The 24,683-nt window shown below is 33.0% G+C and overlaps 1 protein-coding gene across 4 annotated transcripts in view; it reads left to right on the plus strand.

Moving 5' to 3' along the window:
• The window catches only part of LOC110993729 (formin-binding protein 1-like), a 42,744-nt gene that overhangs the window by 8,215 nt on the left and 9,846 nt on the right, over nucleotides 1-24,683 (plus strand). For all 4 annotated transcript variants that reach the window (XM_045630422.1, XM_022260081.2, XM_045630424.1 and 1 more), the window contains exons 2-6: nucleotides 15,347-15,462; nucleotides 16,893-16,943; nucleotides 18,593-18,737; nucleotides 20,643-20,794; nucleotides 24,220-24,376. In XM_045630422.1, the coding sequence (XP_045486378.1) occupies nucleotides 15,347-15,462; nucleotides 16,893-16,943; nucleotides 18,593-18,737; nucleotides 20,643-20,794; nucleotides 24,220-24,376 (621 nt within the window). The remainder of the gene's footprint in view (nucleotides 1-15,346; nucleotides 15,463-16,892; nucleotides 16,944-18,592; nucleotides 18,738-20,642; nucleotides 20,795-24,219; nucleotides 24,377-24,683) is intronic.

Here is a 24,683-nt window from a genome sequence, read left to right on the forward strand (position 1 = left end):
TTAACCTGGGTACATGCTTACGGAACTGCAACTATCCTAAGGAAGACAGTCGTAAAAATGTAAAACATTTCTTCGGTTTAATACAAACGAACATTTGTAACCCATTTTATGAAGTATCGTTCTATTCTAAGATTCCACTCGAATACCCGACGATTTTGCTTGCGTTTCGTAACTAAAACGACTGAATTGTATCGGTTTTTATTTTTAATTAGGGCGATAACTCTACAACAAAATATAAGAATCAGTATTTATTTGTATGTTAATTCAGGATTTGATTCGAACCCAGGTCTAATATGGCATGTGTTTAAAATATATAAAAAAAAGTTTTACTCAATAAAAGCGGAATGTCCTAATTAATGACGTACATCAGTGCACAAACTAATTTGATTAAATAAATTTTATAACTGGCAAACCAAGTCATGCCCGGGACATTACTCGTCTATGTTTTATCTAATCTAAGGAACATTGTAGAAACGTTCAAATCAATGAGCTGGAAGCTATAATAGTAGATGTCATGCGATACCGCCTGGTAGTCGGCAATTCAATACTGTGAACATAGAAGTATTTCATTTTATACATTATAAACTCCGTTCACGATTGATCTAACCACTGTAACCGCTAAGTGAATACTAGCGATACTCTTACGGTCTTAAAATAGTGATGAAATATAAAATATAGAAAATGGAGGCAGAAAGCTGTGTTGACCGAGTGGCTTTAAACCTGCGACTCTCATCCATGTGTATGTAAAGAACGTATGTAATGTGTATGTAAAAGTGTACGTAAAAGACAGAAAAACTGGCATATCTCAAATGTACAACAATCAATGACAGGGGAAAATATCTATCTTCAACTTGTCTATAAAATTTTCAATAAAACGGATTCAATCTGAGACCCGTATAGGGTTGTAGCGCCACTGTACTTGTTATTATTTAAAGAAAGGAGGAAATGTAAAACATACGTATATAAAGAAGCCAAATCCAAACACACATATATACCTTCATACGATTTGACTACTCGTGTTTTATTACTTTGTATTCTGTTAAAATATAATGATTTAAGGAAATCGTTATAGATTTACTTTTCTCAAATACATAATCACCGACAAATATTTCGACTTTATTTAAATTGTATTTCGTTTAAAATTAAGTGATAAGATGTAGACTGCTGCAGAAAATATAGACTAAATTTTAAAAGTTTTAAACGCGTAAATAAAATACTGATAAATATTGATTTGCCGTACAAACATTGAGCGATTCTCGGTCACGCCTCACCTGTTGCGGTCGCTTCTGACCGGTTCAACTACTAACCCCAACGTACCGTGAAATTATCGACATCTGCTTTGTCCTTACACCCTTGTTATTTCCTAGATAGCATAAAAAATGAAATGGTAATTTCTTTACGAGTTTACGTTCGATACAGACTATGTCTAATGTCATCAGAGTCTATCCATAGACCAGAATTTGACAAGTAACTAATTACCTTCCATCATTACTATTTTTGTTTTTCTCTTTCTTTAGTACCTACTTAATATCAATTTGTAAACTACACGTTGTATTGTAAGTTGTTTCTTTGTTATGCAGATTTGTTTGATTTTAAAAGGTTTAAATGTAACTGGTATGAATTGATGACGCATGAAGGTCACTTTACTCTTGGTTAATCAAGCTTAGGGTGTTTGAGAGCGCTGGAGAACAGGGAGCTCTTGTGTTCTTGGCGCCAGTCTGACGTATGTTACTGCCAAGTCCTAGTACTTATGTTTTTCGTATAGTTTCCTTTCTCTAAAATATATGCTTTTCATTAAAAAAGATTAGTTGAAATATGTGTCCCGGTATATGTGAAATACCTGGTTTCGAATGAGCATACTGAGAACGTGGAAGCTGGTACAAGCACATAGACTGACCAGTTCGACCATATCTAAAATGAAGAAAGGAAGAATTTGTATAGGAATTTAATTTTAAACGCAATTTGCTCGGAAATTAACGAACTGAAATTTGAGTCTTAGCTTATTGTATTTACATTGTACACACAGCTGTTATAGTTGAATTGCGTAATGGCAAATGTAGTACAAGTATTTTAAAATGCCAATGTAACACGCATAAACTATTGATTCCTAACGCGTTGCCTTGAGATCGTGATTGAATTGTGGTCGTGATTCGCCTTTGCTAATGGCCCGCGAGTGTTTTAGTTCGTCTATTATAAGCCATGACACACCTTCATTGCTATTCCAAATTCAAACATCCATAAAAACTGCTTTATTTTTTATGGTCTCGAAGTCTTCCAAATTTGAAATACATAAAACTGCTTTATAATGTATTTTAAAAAAAATAAGGTTTTCTTTTGCCTGTGATTGCCTTAACTGTAAAGTGTTCTTGTAGATGTCTACTTATAACAGCTGTTTTAGCACGTCAGTTTTATTTAATGTGTAAAAAAGTATGTGATAAATGAAAACTGAAATATAAGCCATTTTTATTACATACTTCTAAATCCTTAAATTTCAAATCCCGTGTGAATTAGTCACAGCCACCGAGCCATTTAAAATTAGCGTGTAGTGATATTCTCGAAATCGTTTTATGCGTTTACTTTCCAACGTGCATTTTTTCCACGAGAAAGCGGAAACGCGCGTGTCTCAACAATGCCTGAGCCACATTCTACGCCATTGTACACTTCTTAGAATCTCCGATACACATGCAGGTGGATTTATTGGGAATTTGCTCGTGTTATTTTTTATATGGGCGCATAAACTAAAGTTTATATTAAGCTTAAATTTTAATTTGAACGGATTAAGCTAAATTTTTAAAATTCATAATTCTTTGAGAAATACTGAAACAAAACACACTCTAATACAATAATTTAAAAAAAATCTCCGCTAGCTCTGATACTCAAAATATGTCTGGGTCGTCTGGAAGACATTGATTTTAGCAGTAAAGACGCCTGTTTATATTTAGTGTCTTCTTTTATTCTGTTTTGTGTAATTGTGATGTAGATAAAGTGTTTTTATTTCAAATAGTATTTTATTCACTTCTTTTGTTTTAATTCAAAATCAAAACTTATGAACGTCCAAAAAATATATAGGATTAAATTTTTTAAATTAAGTAAATTGAAATTACTACGAACGAACTAGAAATTTTTATAACGGTAATATTTACTTACATGTGTTTGCGAAGCTGAAATAATTCTAGACTCATTGAAAACCCCAGGAGATGTAAGGGGAAAGTCGTTGGGGAAAATAATCCAATCGCGTCTCTCTTAGGGTGGTATAAGTGCCAGTTTCTTTAATTACCAGTTGTTAGTGGCTTAAAAACGTAATAACGAATCGTTATATATACCTGCGATAGGAAATTTCTTTACCTAGAAGGTTTATAGATCGTAAAAATACTAGTCATATGGTTTATATTCAAAACAATAGTATTACAATACGAATGGTTTCGAAGTACATAAAGCAATACTGAATGTAATGAAAAAATATGAAAGTTATTATTAGACAACTTCATGCATACACTGTGGCATAAGTAGATAAAGAATATTTAGTTTTTATTTATTTTTAAAGTGATATTTTTTGTTATATTCATAGTTTATGAAAAAGGAGTTTATGGTGTATGGTGGAAACACAAATTATTAAGTAATTCTTTTTAATATAAATTTTTAATTAAAGATTTTTTTTTTCGGTCACCTGGACGTCGAACAAGTTATTTTCCAAAAAAAAAAAATCTTTATTCGTATAGGTACACTTATGAACGTCAAAAATATTAAATTACTTAATTGTGAATTTACATTTACTGCCAGTTCTCAAGTCAAGGGCGTAGAACGGAAGAAAAGAACTGGCAGTAAACTCTCCGCCATTCTTTTTAATCGACAAGTTTTTTTAACACAACGCAAAAGCTGCAACCACTACACGATGTTCCATATTATAACATCTTGAGTAATCAAGAATAATACAAGAAATTCTAAATTTGGGGTTAATATGAAGGTACATGTAAGCAAGCTATCGAGTAAACATGGATAGAAAACAAGTACCCGTTGTAAAAACTAGTTATCGACGACAAATCATATTCGTATTCGTGGTCTGTACATTCGAGACTGATAAGGGCAAAACAATTTCAAACAATGGTGGGCATCAATATTCGCATTTAGCATAGTATCGAATGTATGTGTCCTCAGCAGCTTATGTATGCAGCCAAGGAAATAAGATTCTAGAATCTTTATTCAAGCCAACTCTACAATAATTGTCACCCTTATTGCAATTGAGTTTAAGCCGTTTAAAATGAGCTTAAAACGGAAAAAGTTATGACAGGATATGAGCCCTGCGTTGACAATAGGCAGTAAAGGAACAAAAAGGTTTATTCACAATCCAGTCAACCCGCCCCTCTTCCCACATCTACCTACTAGCTATTAAATATACTTGACTTAGACAATGTTGGTGGTTTATAAAGAATTAATGAAGGAACGAGTTAATTAAAGTAACTACCCAATCACACCCTTCACACTTTAGTAGATTTTATAGGCCTTACATTTATACTAACTATTGTGTCTTATATTTATGAACTTTAACTTTATTTAGGCTGGTTTCAGAAAGGCAATATATTGTCAGTTTCCACTCTGACGGCCTCAAAGCTTATAAAACAAATAAAGAATATTACTCACCCGTTCTAATAGTTCCTGCATTATACAATTATTTCTTTAAGACAAGTCATAGTTTTCTCTCGATAAGGTTAAATGGTTGTGACAGTTCACAAGTCACAAGATTGTTCAATATCGAAATTTAAATAAAGTTATTTAATTTCCAATGTCAATATCCTGTACAAAATCTCAATAACTATTAAACATTTCCTAACAGCCTCTCAAAGTATCATTTAATACTTAAATTAACCTCATTGAAATTCTATAGAACGGTTCTAAGGAAGTAATATTAAGTCATTTATGAACGTAAAAACGTACGAACAGTAATGTTATTCGTTTTTACTTTCACTTACATACTTTCAAGCATGACAAACATATAAACCCATAGCAATGATATTTTATGTAATATTTATGTTTAATATATGTTATTAATAGCTAGGTTTGCTTGGAACTCCTCATTATTACGTTGTATTTTCTAAGAGAAAAACTATAGATTTGCCTGGAAGAAAACTCGAGTGAATGCGGTGAAGCTTCATGTCTTCTAAACTCTGAGAGATAATACAGAGATTTATAGTAAAATATGTAGAAAAAAATGTATGCACTAAATTTTCATTATTATAATAAATGATACAAAGTTACATGAAATAAATATTGACCGTTTTCTCCAGTTGGCCTAGAATAGAATTAAGCGTGAGTTCATTGTTGCGTGTTATTACTACGTCTGGGCGAACTGCATGAGGACATGAACGAGTATAAATTGAGACCCATTGATAGATTTATATTGAAGTATGTCAGATAACTTCTACAGCTTGAATATTTTAATTTTAACCTTATATAGGCTTTGAAAAATAATGTGATAAAATAGTAGGTATAGATGATTTAGAGAGCAGAGATTCAGAGTTGTAATTATTAAGCTGTTACCCTAGACCTAGCAAAACACCTTACAATGTATTTATATATTTCGCGTTAGCATTCGATCAGGTTCACTGCCATCGCCCCAGCGAAGAAATTACAAATACGTACTACTATAATACACTCTCCGATTAGGAATCAGACCCGATGCTACAGGCGTCACAATCCCTTCACAAAACTGTTTAGCCTATAGACCGTTATTTGTCATTAGGATTATATGTGTATTAGGATAGGACTATGTGTGTATTAGGATTGAGGAGAGTTAGAAACACAGAGAACTTATTATATTGAAGCTAAAGACTCGGCCAAATTTTTTTAAATTGACTTAACCTCTATCACAGAAAGCACACGAGAAATAATTTCGTTCTTAATACGAAAACAAGGTTGCATACGATCATACGATGAATGCATGTGATCGTAAAATTCACTTTTATTATGGTAGGTAGGTTTATTTGACATTGTATAGAGAATCAGTTTATGTATCAATTGAGCAATCAATCTTATGTAACGAAGTATAATTTCAGTATGAATATCTCGTTGTGCGCCACTTTCACAACACTTGCCTCTAGAATTTAAATCGTTACGATCCGTGCAACATGCAGAAAGTACCAATACGTTTTGAATTTTTATGTTTTTATTTTTTGTTGTATAACAGCGGTTTTTGTGACATAACTTTTGTTGGGGTGAGGGACAATGCAAGATAAGGCTGCGGCGAAATTTAGACTAAAGTGCAGATTTTGATCCTTTGTATTCGCGTATCCAATATTTTGATGGCTTACATGTAAGCTGGTAGTAATATAAAACCTTAAGATATTACAGTCACGTCAAAAACTTCATCACTGTCTTGTATAGAATTTGTTTTGATTATTTAAGCCCCGATATACATTTCTTAAGAGTCATCTTTTATTGATTTTTATGACCCATTTAAATGTGATGCTATAAGGATTCTTAATCTGCAAAAGTGAATGAACCAATAAGTATGCTAATCGTTCGCGTTGTCTATCAAGTGTTTAAAGATGTATTAAGAGGAGATTAACATCATGATTTCACCTTAATCTCACTTCTCATCGAGCTTCAGGTATTTACAACAGTTAAGTGAAGCAGATATCTTTCCCCTGTTCGTGGTTTTACATAAGCTGGAAATATAAATGAAATACATTTGTCGTGTATGTAACTGTGTACTTCGGAAAGTTATTGTAAAAGTATATGAACTTTATATTCAAATTCAAAAATCATTTATTCATGTAGGTAACATAATGTACACTTATAAACGTCAAAAAAGAAATATACAATATAATTATACATTTAATTTTACATTTACTGCCAGTTTTAAAATCAAGGGCGTAGAACGGAAGGGAAGAACTAGCAATAAACTCTCCGCCACTCTTTTTAATAGCCAAGTTTTTTCTTTTACATTTGTAAGTAGCTGCAACCATTACACCATGTTCCACATGAAATCTTAAGTAACTAAGACATCTTAGATATCTAGTAATACCTTCTTATAATATAAAAAGGCACGGTTTAAATTGAAAGTCTGGCTGTTATCGATAACAAACGCTGGCCACTCCCAGTACTCATTGAGTCTTTGTTCCAAATTATCATCAATGAATATAAAACACGTTTGAACCATTTGCACGTAACAATTTATCTACATTACGTGTTTGTTTCATTTTGTAAGCTTTTTTCGTTGCCTTGCCTAACGTTATTATAATTGTTAAGTTTAAGCGTGTGTATCACGTTAACAAGATACCATATTGTTTCTCGTGAAATTAAAAATGGCACTTCAATTAATATATTAGAGAGTTCTACAATTTTTGTATCTGTCTACCTCAGGTTTAAGCGTTAATGTTTTTATTAATGCAAATTTAGTAATTAATAAATTGCAATTGATAAAACTAGTTTGATAAAAGTGTTTTTAATGTTTAATGCAATATCATGATAATGCAACGTCAACAAATTTGAGGTTATTCTTAAGTGGTTAGGATGAATTTAAGTATTCATTGTTTACGTATTTCTATGGAGTAACAGTATATTATAATAAATATTTTAAAAATATATTCACCAAGTAGAGAATATTTACAAGTAAAACACTTTGTGTTGACGCTAAATATGCCTATCAAATATTGTTTTGGTTGCAACTATCAATTTTGTATTGAAGCTTGATCGAAGCAGGTAGGTGAGTCATGAAGGGTGGTAGGGGTGCGCTGTCCCCACGCCCTCTGACGTCACGATCTGAGTCACTGTCTGCTCCGAAATAGTCTAAAGATTTGACTTATTTCCAGTGTTATAGAAAATTCCGTTGCAAGTTAATCCAAGTTCAGCCAACGATCGTTAGTTAAAACTTAAAGGAATAATCGTATCTATAAATATAATTGTGGAGTTGAGTTTGTTGCTGTCTTACAAAACTTAAAATAAGAAAGAGGTTATATGTTCGACGTTTCTACCATCAGTTAACGAATTTCGTAGTTAGTTTTTTTTTAGCATTTAATAGCTTTTTGTTGATATGTCGTAGAAATTGGCTTGTTCAGTGTAAATGAATCTATGCTCGTACAGTAACCATGACAACAAACACGACACATTCATACATATAAAGTTATATTAACACTTCGTTACATTACATTGTAAAAATTGAACAAGATTAAATAATAGGGAAACATTAATTCTAATAACAGTGACCACAAGTAGGAAAAATATTATGCCTGTGTAAGTCATGATTAGATCTTCCAATAAAACCCGACAGCTAAATGTAAATGTATTACGAAATTCGCAATTCCATCTTCGACCTCGTCTGGTAATTCCGGTTTTATAATTCTTGGAAGTTTACATCTAACAATACTTACCTTGATCGAAATTATTAACCATACGATTTATTAAATAATGGAATCATTAATCTCTGTTTACATAATATCTAAATTTTAAAAGATCTGGTTGACTGGAAGAAAAATATACATTAAGGTCGTGTGACGCTACTATAAACAATAGTATTATAAAAATTTCGTAATTAGCTCTCATTTAAGGTTTAAAAAAATTAAGCCTTAAATGAGAGATATTTAGTTAATAAAAGTATATAAGTATAATAGTTTAATAAAAGCATTCTATTTTCAAATAAAGATAATAATATTATTCTATTTTCTATTTTAAATAATGTCATTCTATTTGCTATTTTAAATAATGCTATTCTATTTTCAAATAAAGATACGAGTTTTTGTTAAACGCATGGCAACACTTACTTTCTTTCAACGTAATTCAGTTTTTGTCAGTTTTCGTGATTTGACTAAGATTTCACATAAAAATATTGTATGCAGACATTTAACAGTCAAATTGTAGAGAATTGTACTTTAATGTATTTGAGCGTTTAACATTGTTACTTATCTGTTATATCCGAAGGTAAGAGTCGCAATACAGTTTGTTTGTGCTTGTTATCTTGTATTACCTCAGCTATTGTGATTCCATCATCTGAAATAATGTAATACATTATGCTTCAGGTATTTTGTAACACACGTCCAGTGTTCTTAGGCAAGTGTATGAGTGAAGTCTGTCTCGTATATTAGAAAATATAGATCATATTTACTATAGTTAAAAAAAAGTATTTTGCGAGTCCAATATGTCCATGTACTATAAAGATTTCTTCTTCTTCTACTTTTTTAGTTCTGGGCTTCAGAGTTCTGTATATGTTTTATGATCATGTATGTAATGGGCATGTACGTGATCCGCCTCCTGTGCCTGACTCACATCGACTTTTTGGGTCTCTTTTTGTCTTTCTTTTTGGTTGTGCCTTAGAAGGCAAGCCGGTTTCCTCACAATGTTCTCTTTCACCGAGCGAGCGAGTTATAAGTATAGAAAGAAACTCCATTGGTGCACAGCCCGGGATCGAACTTACGACCCCGGGAATGAGAGCTAACACACTGCATATATTTTTATTAAAATTAGGTTGTTAAAAACTATATCTAATCTAAGTCTGGTCTGATTCTAAAGTCCATACATGCGTTGGACATACATATTGAAAATTACCTACTGAATAAATGGCACAAGGGTATACAAGGGCCCCTCGCTCTACTTAATATAAGCTTGTGGTAGCAATTTTGTATAGTTTAAAAATTTGTGTAGGCTATAGCCGTCTTAAACTGGGTGGTTCCAAATAAACCGATATGGGATGGGGCGACTAAGAGATTAGCGTACCACATTCTTAAAGGCCGACAACACACTTGCAAGTGTCTATAAGCGGTAGTTAACATTTATTTATAAGGGTCTTCTGTTTTATTCCGACCAGTAAGATTATATACCATAAATATTTACTTTTAAATGGTGCGTACTAAAATACGTTATTTCAATTGTACATTGTTTACATAATACTACAGATATTATGTACTATGCATTCAAAACAATCTTATCAGGAAACTATCTGTTATTGTCTGATAAAGAATGAGTAATATTCGTTTTTAGTGAATCATGGAATGATTTGTCAAAGATCCGGTGTGACTCTTCAATCCTCACGAGAGAACGGAAATAAACGTATGAACAGCGTGTGAAAGGTTATATGAAACAATACAATTTTCTGTTCTGTGTAATGTTGAGCGAATCGTTCGTGCGTGTCCGCTTATTAATGCAAATGAAAACTGTTGGGCATAAACTATAAAGGAAGGAAATTTTGTTACGTGGTCAAGTAATCATGAGTTTTTAATTCACTCTGTTATCTATAGTTTGATCTTATTCATTCTATAATGTAAAGTTTGTTTTAATTGCTTTTAATCATAATTTGACATCTGCATGCAACTTTGATATGGCTGATTGGCCATTATCCATCATAAAATGTATTACTTTCAAGGCAAATATAGGAGTTATTATAATTCGATGCGAGGAAAGTGCTCGAAAATATATTTCAATAGAAACTGTTAATTTCAAAGATATTTTCGCGTCTCAAAAATAGTAGTCTGTGAAATTAGTCGTTTATAATTGTCTCTGTTTGTACCTTCTATGCGCATGATACATATATCGATTACTGTAGGTTTAAACGTTTTTGTTGATAGTTCCCTCAGTTTCTTTGCATAATGTCGTTAAGATTCAAGACGCTAATGTGACGTGTCTATTGTCTAGTTTCTAAGATAATGCCCTCGCTAACGATTGTCTATTATTGCAACGCGATCGTTGGCCTTGTTTATGGTTTATACGATGTGCGTATAAGTGACAAATTCTTCACTTTAGATGATATTATACAGGAAAGGATAATTCAAACGTTGTTTAAACTTCTATAATACCTGAACACTGGTAAATTAAAATAATCATCTGCTAAGAAAATAATACATATTTTTTTATAGAATACTTAATGTATATATTTCTTGTGTGCGTGTGTATGTGACTGAACTCCTCCTAAACGACTGGACCAATTTTGATGAAATTTTTTGTGTGTGTTCGTGGAGATTCGAGAATGGTTTAGATTCACAATTTTGGCCGCTGGACAATGTTTTTTTAAATTAATTAGTAGTTGTTGATTTTGGAATGTTTTACATTGGATCCGACAGACGGCGATACCATCGCACTGTCAAATTTTAAATATTATTCGAATTTTAATTTTAGTCTGTCCCGACAGTTAGCGCTGCGATCAAATTAAAAAAAAGTTTTGTTATCATTGTGTTATTGTAGACCATGTGCTGGATCGTTAGATATTGTCATAACATTTGAATAATAATTTTCATCAGTATGGTCCAGAATGTTTTAGCTTATTAAAAAAAGTTTGAAATTTTCAAATTAAAGACGCATAGACAGGACAACGTCTGTCGGATCCGCTAGTTTTTTTATAGAATAGGTCAGGATGGTTATCTAATGTGATACCGCCGCCCATTGACAGTCAAAGCCATGCCATGAGCTGGCAAGTGCATTTAAGAAGGCTGTTCTTGAAGTACCCTCGGTCGAATTGGTAGGGAATTACTTCAGTGGGCAGCTGGTTCACTAGTGGTGGCTTGCAACTAACACTCCCCTAAAAAACGAAGCTGTGGAACGACGTTCGTCGATGTGATACGAGTGGAATTTTCCTATTGCCGATCTCGAAAAATACTGACACACAAATATAATATATTCAAGCCAAGTTCAAAACTGACGTATCAAATATAATAAGGCATAAATAATAAAATATTATGTGTGTGTCTTATTTTTTAGTCTAACAGTAGGTAAATTAGTCTTTTGGTTTTAATCCAGCAGTATCAATGAAAAAATACCAACAAAGGAATGTCTTTCTTATAGGCATGTATTCCAATAATTAACCGAAGTAGCCGGTACACGTGTCGGTAACCGCTCATGTGTACGGAATACTGATGTTATAACGTACTACACATTCCTTCGCTATGGCGCCGGCCTCCAAAACTATGACCAATATGTTTGCAAAACAATTGTTCCGAAATTGAACTATTTGTCATAGAGACTGTTTTGGTCGTTTTGCGTATTTTGATCCGTTATCGAATAATGAAGATGTTAATTTGAAATGAGATAATGATTATTTCGAACTGGACCTACTCTATATTCCCCTTTATACAGTCACGTTATTATTTACGTTCACATTTCATGAACAAATTGTTTACTGACCTTCATATAAATTTTACTTATAAATGTGACTTTACTTATTTTTTGTCTGAGGCGAGTTTTTTTATCTTAATAGTTTTTATCTAAAGCATCATATGGGCTAAAGTTACATACATTATTCTTATTCTTCGAAGAGACGGAGTAATGACCAGATAAAGTTAACAACGTTAGTTGTAAATATAATCCTCTGAGTATTCGCACTAGGATCGTGTTGCGCTACTCGGAAAATGGTTCCAGTACTCCCACGTCCACTCCCACAGAGCCTCAACATGGCCGTTGAACCGACACATGTCTACCTGACCAATACCTTTCACTTTTTATGACATCGACAAATAAGTTGATCGTGATCAAGTGTAAACACTTGTTCACACACTGAAATCTATCTGTAACAATATAGAAGGGTGTATAATTCCCTTTAGAAACCATCTTGCATTTTAACTTTATTTTTGTAGATCCTGTTGGGTTGAGAGATGTGGCGAGACGTAATTTGTGTATGCGCACAGAACATTCACAAATCGTTTATATCGTATTCATCGGTAAATACTTGTCGCCAACATCATACACATGGTGTGTGAATTGACTTTTAAGGAACTTAAAAGAAGGATAATCTATGTATATGCAGAAGTATTCTGTACACCGATTCGTGTGTTGATAAAAAACAGACAATACCTTGGTAAGGCTTGCATAGAGAATTGATCGGTTATTTCATTACGGATTGACGTAAAACCTTCAATCGATCTGTCAGATATGCCATAGTAACTGGTCAATTAAAAAAATAATGAGAAGCAATTTAGCTTTTTATCGTTTAGCGTTGATGATGCGTACAAGTTGAGACGCAATTATGAAAGAAACCTCGTTAGACGAGATTCTAGAGTCGGGCAAAGCAACGGTACTAAATAAATGCTTGTGATATGAAGATGCTAAATATATAGAATGTTTCTTAATTATATGTTGCGTGAAAAAGTATCCCGTTTCAACATATACTACACGGACGATTTGACATACTTACGGTTTGTTGGAAGTAGAGTAAAACAATATACAGTACAATTTAATTATATAAATTTAATGAGTTATTAAGTAGACTTACATCATTTAAAAATAACCCAATAACTGTTTACAAACATACGTGTATCTTTTGTCGCCATTGTAGGGCACTTGTTAAAATAACTAAATTCTATAATTAGCTGCTCTCTTACGCTAGATATGTTTCTGAAAGGCTGAAAAGTACGGATATAGAAACAGTAGCGTTACTCGAGTAACTCGCCATCGCCATTGTAGTTTGGCGTTCCAAATAATAAGCGAGCTGTCAAAAAACATAAACAGTAGAGCCCGTGTTCGATACACTGGCCATTTATATTTTTTCGTTTAAATATAGAACATAACAGCAAGTGCAGGACTTATAAAGGGACTGCCTGCACTACATTAGCTAACAATACTTGCATTGTGTTTGCCTCCATATTTCACTATCGGTCAATAAACACGCGATTCAGGCGTGTCGCTACTGAATTTAATGTACATCGACATTATTATGACTGGACATTATGTTATGGTTTAATTTATAACTTATGAAATGGTAAACAGTAATATACATGTTATTATTGGACTGAACCTTCGTATGACTATATATAATATAGGGTTTTAATAATAACATTTATTAAATCGCCTCACACTCGGGAATCCCCGGTATTGTGAGTGTGTAGCACGGCGGTTGTGGTCAAAATACCGGATTTTTTTTATTGCTTTTTTGGCATCATTCGGCGAATAGGTCTTGCAAGCCTGCTATTTTACTGGACATTTTCATAAGTATTATTGAAATGAAATAGGCTCATTTATCTTTTCCATTAAATGTCTATGCCTTTTTTCGGTGGTGTTATTATCGTCCAATATTTACATCACTGTCGTTATTCGGAAGAGAAGTGTTTTGCTTCTAGCCCTTACCGAGCTATTTGTGGCTACTTGTTTAGTCGAATAGCCCTTGATATTGATCGTATGTACGTGTATTGTAAACTATGATCGGCGTCTGCTTTCTGTTATTAAAACGTTATTAAATCATCGAACGGAAGCGTGGTGAATGAGATTTACTATACAATCATATTTCGTACAAAAAGAGCCTTTTGGGAATTCCTTTATTATTATCGGGTAGTTTCGCACTAGTGATTTCTTAGTCTGTTCATGATAACTATTTTTTGGCTTGTATGAGAACGTTTTTAGCGAAAGTAATTCTTTTTAAACTAATAAATAACCCTGCTATGCTTGTATTTTTTACGTTTCACCCGCGAATTATCGGATGTACCCTGCTGCTCCCGCTCAGACATTACCAGACATTCACATAACTTTAACATAATCTAACGTAGAAATCAAACTCACAAAGGCTAGTTCATTGACGCAGCTGCCTTACTCTGTGTACCAATTGGCCATTGAGACGCTCGGACGATGATTTTATGTGGTAATTCCAATGATAAGGTCTGATAATGGCAAAGATGTCATTGCTCCCAATCGTGTGAGTCAAGGGCGGACGCACCGTGTGACTGACAAGTCATAGTCGCATGCGCATCGCACGCAAGGGTTTATTCGAATATTTTAAAAAAATATGATAAAAATGCTAGTTTTACTATGTATCGACAATTTTATTCGAGACGACCCCAATAATAATTTATCAAATATTTCACGTTGAAGATATCTTATATTATTAAATTTTAGGTGCATAAATATCTAGCAGTTTCGTAGCACACAGAACATATCCGACTCGGCCCATCTTTTTTAAATTAAAACCTGGAATCGAATCGATAAACAAAAGATTTTTAGCGGTATGTTTAGCCAGTCAAACTTAGCGATAAAAGAGGGATATGTATATATATACATATACATATATTAAGTGAAACTCCAGTTGAAGTTTTGTATTAAGTAATATTTATATGATTGAACTCATTATGTTTGTAATAACATTAAAGAACGTGATGTGTAATCACTTTGGTTATCAGGTTTGCGTCAGTTTCCGCCGATGTTAACTATCGTGATCAACTTCCTTCTATGGCCAACTGAATACATATAATAATGAAAAGTGTAGTAAGCAAATTATTTTCATAAATTAAATCTAGATTGGACACGACAATTTGTTTAATAAATATCACAATAAAGTAAGAGAAAAAACAAACCGGCATAGTATGTTTTTTCATAATCGTAAAATATAGATGTGTTATTAAAATTAAAACTATTGTTTATTAATATTGTTTTTCTTTGTTCGCAGGATCAATATGATAACTTAGCCGCCCATACACATAAAGGGATAGAGTTCCTAGACAAATACGGCAATTTCGTAAAAGAGAGATGCGCTATTGAACTAGAATATGCAGGGAAATTAAGGTGAGCCTAATTATATAATAACTTTTAACGAAAAATTTCGTTTTCGTATAGTGTTAGGCGTGAAACATTATTACAAAATAATTGAATTTGAATTAAATGTTTTTTTTCAATATGATACTTGTGCTTGCGCAGTCCCGAAGGCTCTACAGAGGCTATTTAAGGCGATACTTAGAAATTAATTGAAACAGTATAGTTTAAATATTAACTTAAATATAAAGCGTATAATTAAACTTTATTATTTTCCGTTGACTTTATAGTCTTGCACCGTTATTGCAATATTATATGAACTGGTTATTCATATTATAAACAATATCTTTTGTAATTCTTTTGTTTTGGCGGTTTTGCACTAACCTTGGTACATAGTTTATTTGTATAAAGATTAACAATTTGTAGAAAGATAACCAGTAACATTTAAAAAAATGATTTAGTCACATATCTGGCACGCGGTTTTCGAACATAAGTTCGTCAATATAATCAGTCAATCAGCGTTTAATTTTATTTTAACGCATCCTTGCTGGCAGAGTAGCTTATAAAAAGATTTCACAGCCCTATATAATAATATTTTCGTGTGATAGTAAAAGTTTTAAAATGACTTGTACATAATACGGATATATTTGTAATATGTTTCCATTATGTAATAAATATGGCAGATAGAAAGCCGACAATGCTTTCACCCGGGAACATTGGTGAAAGAGAAACATAAAAATTAAATAAAAGTTGTATATTCTTACATAACATAGGTAAGGATAAGTTGAAACCAGTATTTTGTATGTTAAATAGCAGAATATCCACTTTCACTGAATGCGAAACGAATCGAATATATCAATTATAGAGATTAGCTGTTATTATCTTAATTATCTATAATATAATAGTTTTTTTCACATTCGTTTCTCAATTGGATATGGTATTCTGGCTTTAAGTAGGTACATCTGGAATGGTCTGAAAAAAGTAAGGTGGACATGAAAACCTAGCACATATATTTAGCTGCCTGCGCCGCGCATTGCATTAGACCAACATTTTACACATCACAGTATCCAATAAGTGTATGGTTATATATATATATATATATTGGGAAATTTCTTAATGTATGTATGTATATATATATATATGTTTGTACAAAATATATGTATAAAATAAGGTCCCGCACCACAAGAGTCGGGGATATTGGGAAATTTAAAAAAGGATCAAATAAATTTATTTTAGCTGATATTGTCATTAATTAATAGAATGACCGGTAAAATATCATCTCTCGATAAAAAAATAATTGTTAGGTACGACAGGATATTGACAGATGACGAGTCACGTCAAATTTTCAGAAAGTGAGTTGACTTACTAGCGCAATGATGCGGCTCCGGGTGCCAGAAAATACTTTGTATACAAAGAACTTAGTCTTAACTATTAAGATTGTGTTTAATAGAGTGTCTTTTCAGGAGGCTTGTGAAAAACTACCAACCTAAAAGGAAAGAAGAAGATGAATATCAGTAAGTTATCTATACTAAGATTATATCTATTTAGAAAGTATTTGTATATAATTATGTTTGTAACGAATTGGCTCAAAAAGTACTAGACCGATTTTTAAAATTATTTCAACATTTATGCTACTTTATCACTGATTAATATATGGCTATTTCAAATGAAAAAAAATGAAGATATAGATTCTAAATCTCAGTGAATTGTCTGTTAAAATTACACGTAGATATCATTGATTCTGTTATCATTTTGGTTGCATCCAGTCCCGTACACAAAGCTAGCCATATACTATTTGTAAATTGTCCGCATTTACCCTGTTTATGCCTAAATGTTTAAAAATTAAATATTCACCCGTGCGAAGCCGGGACGGGCCGCTTGTTATGTACAAACATTTACCAAAATGTAATTATTTCAATATTACTTATAATTTATGGAGGACGGACAGTTTTTCCTGTAAAACTTTAAACCGCCGCTCACGCCATGAATGCCATTTAAATACCCATATATAGCCCGGCGTAAGAATATAAGTCTCCAAGGACGATGGTCCTTCACCAAAAGACTAAAGCCGTAACCGAGCAAGGCAGTAGTGTAGACAAATCTTAAAGCCAAGCATTCTGAATGAGTTTACCTCGCGTATCTTAAAATACCTACTAGGCTAACAGACCTGTGTCTAGCTTGTTCCATATGCTGTAAATTAAAGATATTATTAATCGAATACCTCATTAGTGGTGGTTAGTCAATTAATACAAAGGAATAATGCTAGCTCATGATTATTTAATTTTTCCTGTTATTTCTTTATGAACACGTTACAGTTTTTACTGAGCGAATAAGAATTAATACGGATTATGGTAAATGTAATATGAGGACGAAAACCAAGACGGCCATGTCCATAATCATTAGTGTTATGTTTTTTTGTATTTGAATGAATATAGAAAGGCAAGAATTTTAATTGTGATTTGGGGGATTCGGGGGTAAAACGTTACGATGCGGGGCGGAATTGAATTATGCGTTATTGTTTATATTATTTTCGAATTCCGATACTTTACACCACATAAATGGCAATTTTAGGTTTAATGGTTGGTAACGAAACCTTTTACTATTGGGTACAGAAAAACTTAACGGCGCGTTACGTGGGGATAGGAGGGGGTCAAGATCCTCCAAAATTACGTGACGTAATACTTGAACGCTCCCTTAATTGAACATAAGAGGAAAATAATTATAAAAAATATTTTATACGCAAATAGGTTTTACTTATCAGCTTCCTGTGTACGACCCAAAACGTACCAGTTTCCTCATATGAAGAAAAATTAATTGGTGATAATCTCACTAAGGCTGCCCCTGGTTTAAATACTCGCAATACAATAATACTTTTAAACATTCTCTTAATCCCCTGAAATATCAGAATTTAAACCTTATAGACTCTAATTCGTGACCTTTGTTCGACATTGTAAATAAATAAATAAAGTAAATAATATTAAAATATACATGTCTATGTTTAAATAATAACAAATAGCTTTTTAATTATTTTAAAAACTGGTGTAAGTTAAAATCTTAAGATAGGCACAGTTGAACTGTCATTTTCATACAAAGGTCTCATACACAGTTTTAACAGATTTTGTCTGTATAAGCAATTTATTTAAATTTTATCGTTTTCTTTCAGATACACACCATGTAAAGCGTTCAAAAAGTTGTTACAAGAACTGGGCGACTTCGCTGGTCAACGCGAAGTTGTTGCTGAGAACTTACAGTCCAATGTCGTTCGAGAGTTGCACTTACTCGCAAAAGAGTTGCGAGAGGAGAGGAAGGTTGGTTTAAGAAGACATAGATATGGATGTATGAAAAATGATATTACGGTCCAGTCCTATATGGGTCTTTAGATTGCAGTCTTTATGATCATTTTTTATTTATTTATTTATTTATTAATTACAGACATGGCTACACTCACAATAAAATAGACTATAATATATACAATACAAAATTAATTAAAATAACATAAAACACAGTTTATTCTAACCCCTAATACTCTCCAAGTATACCCTCAAATCAGAGTACACTGCCGCCATACGCTCACCAAATAGGTCACTCTCCGGTGAAGAGTCGAGAAACCCATTTACCCATCGAGAGTAGTCGAGGAATGGGAGCTTGTTGACGCTGGACAGTGCGAGCCGAACGCACAGCAAAGAGGTTATGCCTCCGGCAGCGGTAATAATTGTCCGGAACGTACAGTCTGATGATTTCCCCCATCAAGTATGCGCTTTCCGTTTCGTTTTTAATAACGCTTAGACTATTAGATTTTTTAATAGACAATTAGGCGTTAGTTTATGTGTGTGCCTGGGACGCGTCGTCAAGAGACAGCCACAGTTGGCTTTATGAAACAAAATGAATTTTTTTTTAAATGCCTTACCTTTTAATAAGCTTATTTAAATTTAAACGTAAAAACATTGTAGTTTTAAATTATAAGACACATCAAACAATTACTCCATACCAGGAACACAGAGGTAAAGTTCCGTCCATATCCGTAAGAGGCCGTCAACTATTACGTAAGCATAATATTATTGCAATATTCCCCCCCCCCACGCTTCTTGTTAGCAATAGTAAGCTAAGCTCCCAAAACTAATAGTACTTAAAAGTATTCAATTTTTGTAACTCTAGTAAATGCATTTAGTTTTCAAGTCATCAATATGTGGGTAACATGTGTAAGAGTACATAAAAATCATAGACCCCCCTATAGTGCAGTGCTAGTGTCCTATATCATTCAGTTTTTATTTTGCAACAGTCTACAAAGCTTGCGTTATAAAATATCTGCCAAACGTTCGTGCGTAGGAAGTATTAAATTGTCGTTTTCAACCTAAATACCCCAAAAACAGACTATAAAGTATAATAATGGGTATCGGTAACATTCCTTTCTGGCAACTTGCTTACTAAACGCGAATTGGAAATCTGTGGTTCGCTCTAATTACGACAGTGAGAAATGGAAACCGAACATTCAGTATTCGACCTTGGCATTCATTGTTTATTCGGAATTCGCTAATAGTCAACGCGCATGCTTCATTAATTAAACCCCTTAAACTAGATGATGTAATAATTATAACATGGGATAAATAAAACATGGGATTTTACGTAAAACTAGCAGACAAGGTTATTCATAGAAGTGGCATAAATAGTTGAAATTATCTATTTGTTGTGGCAATGTTTATTTAATATTTATATATCTCTGCTAAATGGCTTAATAAACTGTTAATAATGATTGACTCTGAATTTTTACAATTTACAAACAAATTTTGTAATAGTAGTAAAAAGTTTTTAGACTCTTGGATCATATTTAATTTGTTTTTATAAAATACATAATAAAGGCAAACGAGCCTACGGGAGCGCTGCCCATGGACACTCATTTTGCTTGGCGCGTTGCCGGTTCATTTTGACGGAGCAGAAACCTATATTTTTAAATAATTAGACGTCGTATCTCGTAGGGAAGACCTCCGGGAGCTGAATCCAAAGTTCGCCAGTTGGAAAAAGAAGTGTGTGTGACGTGTCTAGTGCATCGGAACATGAAATACTACCAGTTATCCAAGGGTTGCGGATGTAATCTGGAATTATTAATAGACTAGAATTACGGGATTTGCATTAGATTTGACGGAGGAATTTCCAACTCTATTTTTATGATTAGTTTTTTTAATAAAACATTAATCCGATAAAACTGCAAATTTCAGCAACACTTGAACGAGGGTGCCAAGCAAATGGCGGTGTTGAGCACAGCGGCGGGTGCATTGGAGCGTGCGAGGCGGGCGTACGAGCGAGCGGCGAGAGAGTCGGAACGGGCACTTGAGGCCTTCCAACGGGCAGATGCGGACTTTAACCTCAGGTCCATATTTTTATTTTATAGCGGCAACCTGAAATAAATACTTTTAATTAAAATTTTGTTTGTATACTATACAAGGTGTTGCTTATATTTTTTGTAGCTGACCTGCTTTTTGGAATTAAAAAAAATTAAATATGATACTTACACGGACTGTATATGTAAATTTGACCTGAATTCGACTCAATATTTACCATACAATTCGATTCTTGTACAACAATGGAAGCACGCCAAATATAAAAACAGAATTGCAATTTCACTAATATGCTGTGTATTTTTGATCACCGATTTAAGTGATTAAACGTGTTTATCGAGTGCTTTTTCGCTTTTACATAGATCGTAAAAATGTATACTTTCCTGAACACCCCAATAATTTACCAGAAAGAGGTAATCGCTGTAGATGTGATCTTTGCTTGAGAACTTGGTCCGATTTTATAAGTCAAAATACAATTCTAACTCAAATTAATTTGAATATTCAGATGATATTCAGTGCTACATTCGTCCCGCCAGTGTTAATTGTTTGAATACGCAACAGTACGAGGTCACATAATACAGATTAGATATTGGTTTCTATATCGCTTAGAATTCTTTCGGACATACCAAAAAACAAGTGAATTTTAATATGCTTAATAGGAACCCTCGCCAGTGTCTAAGCCTTTCCTTCCACCTTTCCGACGAAGTGTACTCGGTGCGAACTTGTCTTTACCGCGTCTGTAGACTTGTATATGAATATAAAAATGCGATAGGGATACCTTGGTCTTGTCGCAATATTGTAATCTTTTGTTTGTTTAAAGTGTTAGTAAATAGTACCCATTATATTTTCATGTTGTCTAAACTTTCAATGTTAATTGTATAAAGTTGGAAAGCCCTTTTGTTGTCATGTTTCTACTGTGTAAATTTTTTTATTAATAATTTTTCTATTGTTTTTCAACCTTAAACATCTACAGTAACAAAGCTTAATTTCTTTTTCAAGTTTTATATTCAAGTCTACTTTATTATATTTAACTCTTGTTAGCTGACAAAGAAATAAAAATATGTTAGGCGAAAGTGTCTGGAGTTATTTTAATTTTGTACTAAGTACTTACTATAATTTTAGTAAGTAGTACAAAAATATGTAACCTCACTTTGCGTGATAACTAATACTCTTTCCATTTACAAGAACTTAACGACATAGCTCATTGCAATGAACCTGTGTGTGTGTAAATATTTCTAACGGACTAACGACCCGTTAAAAGCGTCACTGCGTTATATCCATATGATTGCACGAGTATGCATTAAACAGTCGTGTCCAAAAAACGCTCGTTTCGTTTCAGAACAAATTCAACTACTGCAGAGTTTCGAAGCATAATGTGAATGTATTTTATATTTAGAATTACGCCCTTTTTGGCATAAAGTATAGGTTTCCTTTGCAGACGGCTGCAATCATCCGCATTTTTATTGTAAACTATACTAAATGTAAATATTTTATTAATTTCTTTAATCTGTTTGACTTGATACGAATGTATTTCTTTTTTATGAAAAACCTTGAAACCTTGTCACAACAACAGAAAATAAATAATATCAAAAGTCGATTTTCAGAAATTCGATACTTCACATTTTCACAACAACACTTACTACACATAAAGTTCACAAAAAAAAACAAAACAAACGTTCGGAAACAGGTTTCATACTAAATACAATACGTACATAAAATAAAATCAGGAACTCTTTGATTAAGCGTCTTGCGAGACAATACGCAACGCCGGTAATATTATTTACGATATTTTAAATTCGTTATTAAGAACACGTTACATATAAAATAATATTAAATAGTTTTGCGATAAATAGACGTAAAATACTATAATTTAATAAACGATTATAGATTTACTATTAGCTCAGTCGAGTTAGGCGTTTTATTCAGAAGCGAAACGGTTACGTTTTCTCTGTGCCTTGTGATTTCGCGGTACCCGGGGGCTAGCGCTGAACCTCAGGTGAATTAAAACAACTTTTTTACTTGTTTCATGTCTGATGTTACGTAGCAACAGTCATTTCGACTGCATGATGATTACCATGTGCATTTCGCATCTATTCTTACAAAAGCGGTGTTTATAATTACAAACTGAAAGCCGGAAGGAATTTTGAAATGAGATATTTTTTGTATGCATGTCTAATACGCGTACGATATAAAAAAAAGACACAAATTGATTTTCTGTGAAATTTGAATTTAGAACTTTAGGAGACTGGGTGGTATGAACTTTTTGATCATTGAGACTAAACGTTATTGACAATGTTCATAAGCGGGCGGTATCATTTGACATCGGTTGTGTTGTTTAAAAAAAAAAACCCTTTTTTTCGAAGACAATTTTTTTTCAATCTATATGATATCTTAATAAGTTATGACTTCTTATCCATTGAAATCTGTATATAAAAATTTTTGTAGACGTAGACGAAAACGCTCAAAGAAAAATGAGGAATGTTTACAAATCGCAGACATTCAATTGAGGCGAAACCCGCAATCGCAAATCTAGGCCGACATACGATACAATGGGCATAGTTTATTCACCACTCGTGAACAACCACTGGAATTTGCTGAATTTTAATACGCGTATAAAGGATATTCATGTTTTCAGTACTATTGTGTTTAAAATTGTGTCATTTTGCTACTGTTACGGGTTTGTTGCAGTTTGAATGGTTAAAATTTTTAAAAAATAGAATTGTCTGTCAGATATACGCTTTATGTGAAAGTTGATGTAGCCAGCGGACCATTCAATATAATTTTAGTTGGATTTTTCTTAATATCATTAATGTTTACAATACATGTGTGCCAAGTGAAGTAACCAGCCGTGAAGCCTTCTATAAGTTTTCCCTCGAAAAATTGAATCTACAGTCTACGTCTATTAGGGGTCGTTCAAGTATTCGTACTAAAACGTAAGCACCATAGTGGGAGGGAATGGAGGGAAGGAAATTAAATGAAACGAAACAAAATTATTCGTTCGTATTATTTTTGAGAGCTTAGCTTACTTTAGCTGACAAGAGAGTAAAGATAATGTTGGCTTAGTCGTGCTCTAAACCATGGTCATGCATTCGAACCACGGCTGTGCATTAAGTGATTTCTCCTTAGTCCGCATGTAGCACCTATATGGTGATGGAAAACATCGGCATGAAACAGGCATGTCTTAAACCCCAAAAGTTGATGGCGTGTCTATAGACTGATCACCTATATGATATATATGCTATGGTTACATTTATTCAAACAGCGGTTTTCTAATGTAACATATTATGATTTTATTATATTATTCTGTAAAATAGAGAAATTAATAAAAAAAAACTTGTCTCTTACGAAAAAAAGATAATCACGCAGCAGATATAGAAATCTGAGGTCCCTGAAAGGTTGAAACGTCATTAGTTCCAAATTAGTTACGTTTTTGTATAATTTATTGTTTACATTACAGTCGAGCCGAGGTTGAGAAACAAAAGACTAATATGAAATTAAGAAGTCAAGCGTGCGAAGACGCGAAACAGGAATACATGGATCAGCTAAAAAAGACTAACGAAGCACAGAGACAACACTATGAACAGAGGTTGCCTCATGTCTTCAAACAATTACAGGTACATAAAAATATTAATAACATTCAAGTTTCTATTCGTTAGGTCTTGTTCAAATTAAAAACATACTATAAAATTTATATTAGCTGGGGCAATGTAAAAAGAAATTTTACTTAAAATTACTGGAAATTTTTCTCTTCCCACGTGGAATTGGTTTCCCATAAATATTTTTAAACTTTGTTAAACATACTAAACGATGTATCAATAGTATAAAATTGGTTCTATTTTTAAATTATTCTTTTTTTAAATGTGTTTTGCGTCTTTGAACTTCACTTGCCGATGGGCGTTGATTAACTGAAAAAGTTCCATT

Source organism: Pieris rapae, chromosome 12, assembly GCF_905147795.1.
Source record: "Pieris rapae chromosome 12, ilPieRapa1.1, whole genome shotgun sequence".
Classification (NCBI taxonomy): domain Eukaryota; kingdom Metazoa; phylum Arthropoda; class Insecta; order Lepidoptera; family Pieridae; genus Pieris; species Pieris rapae.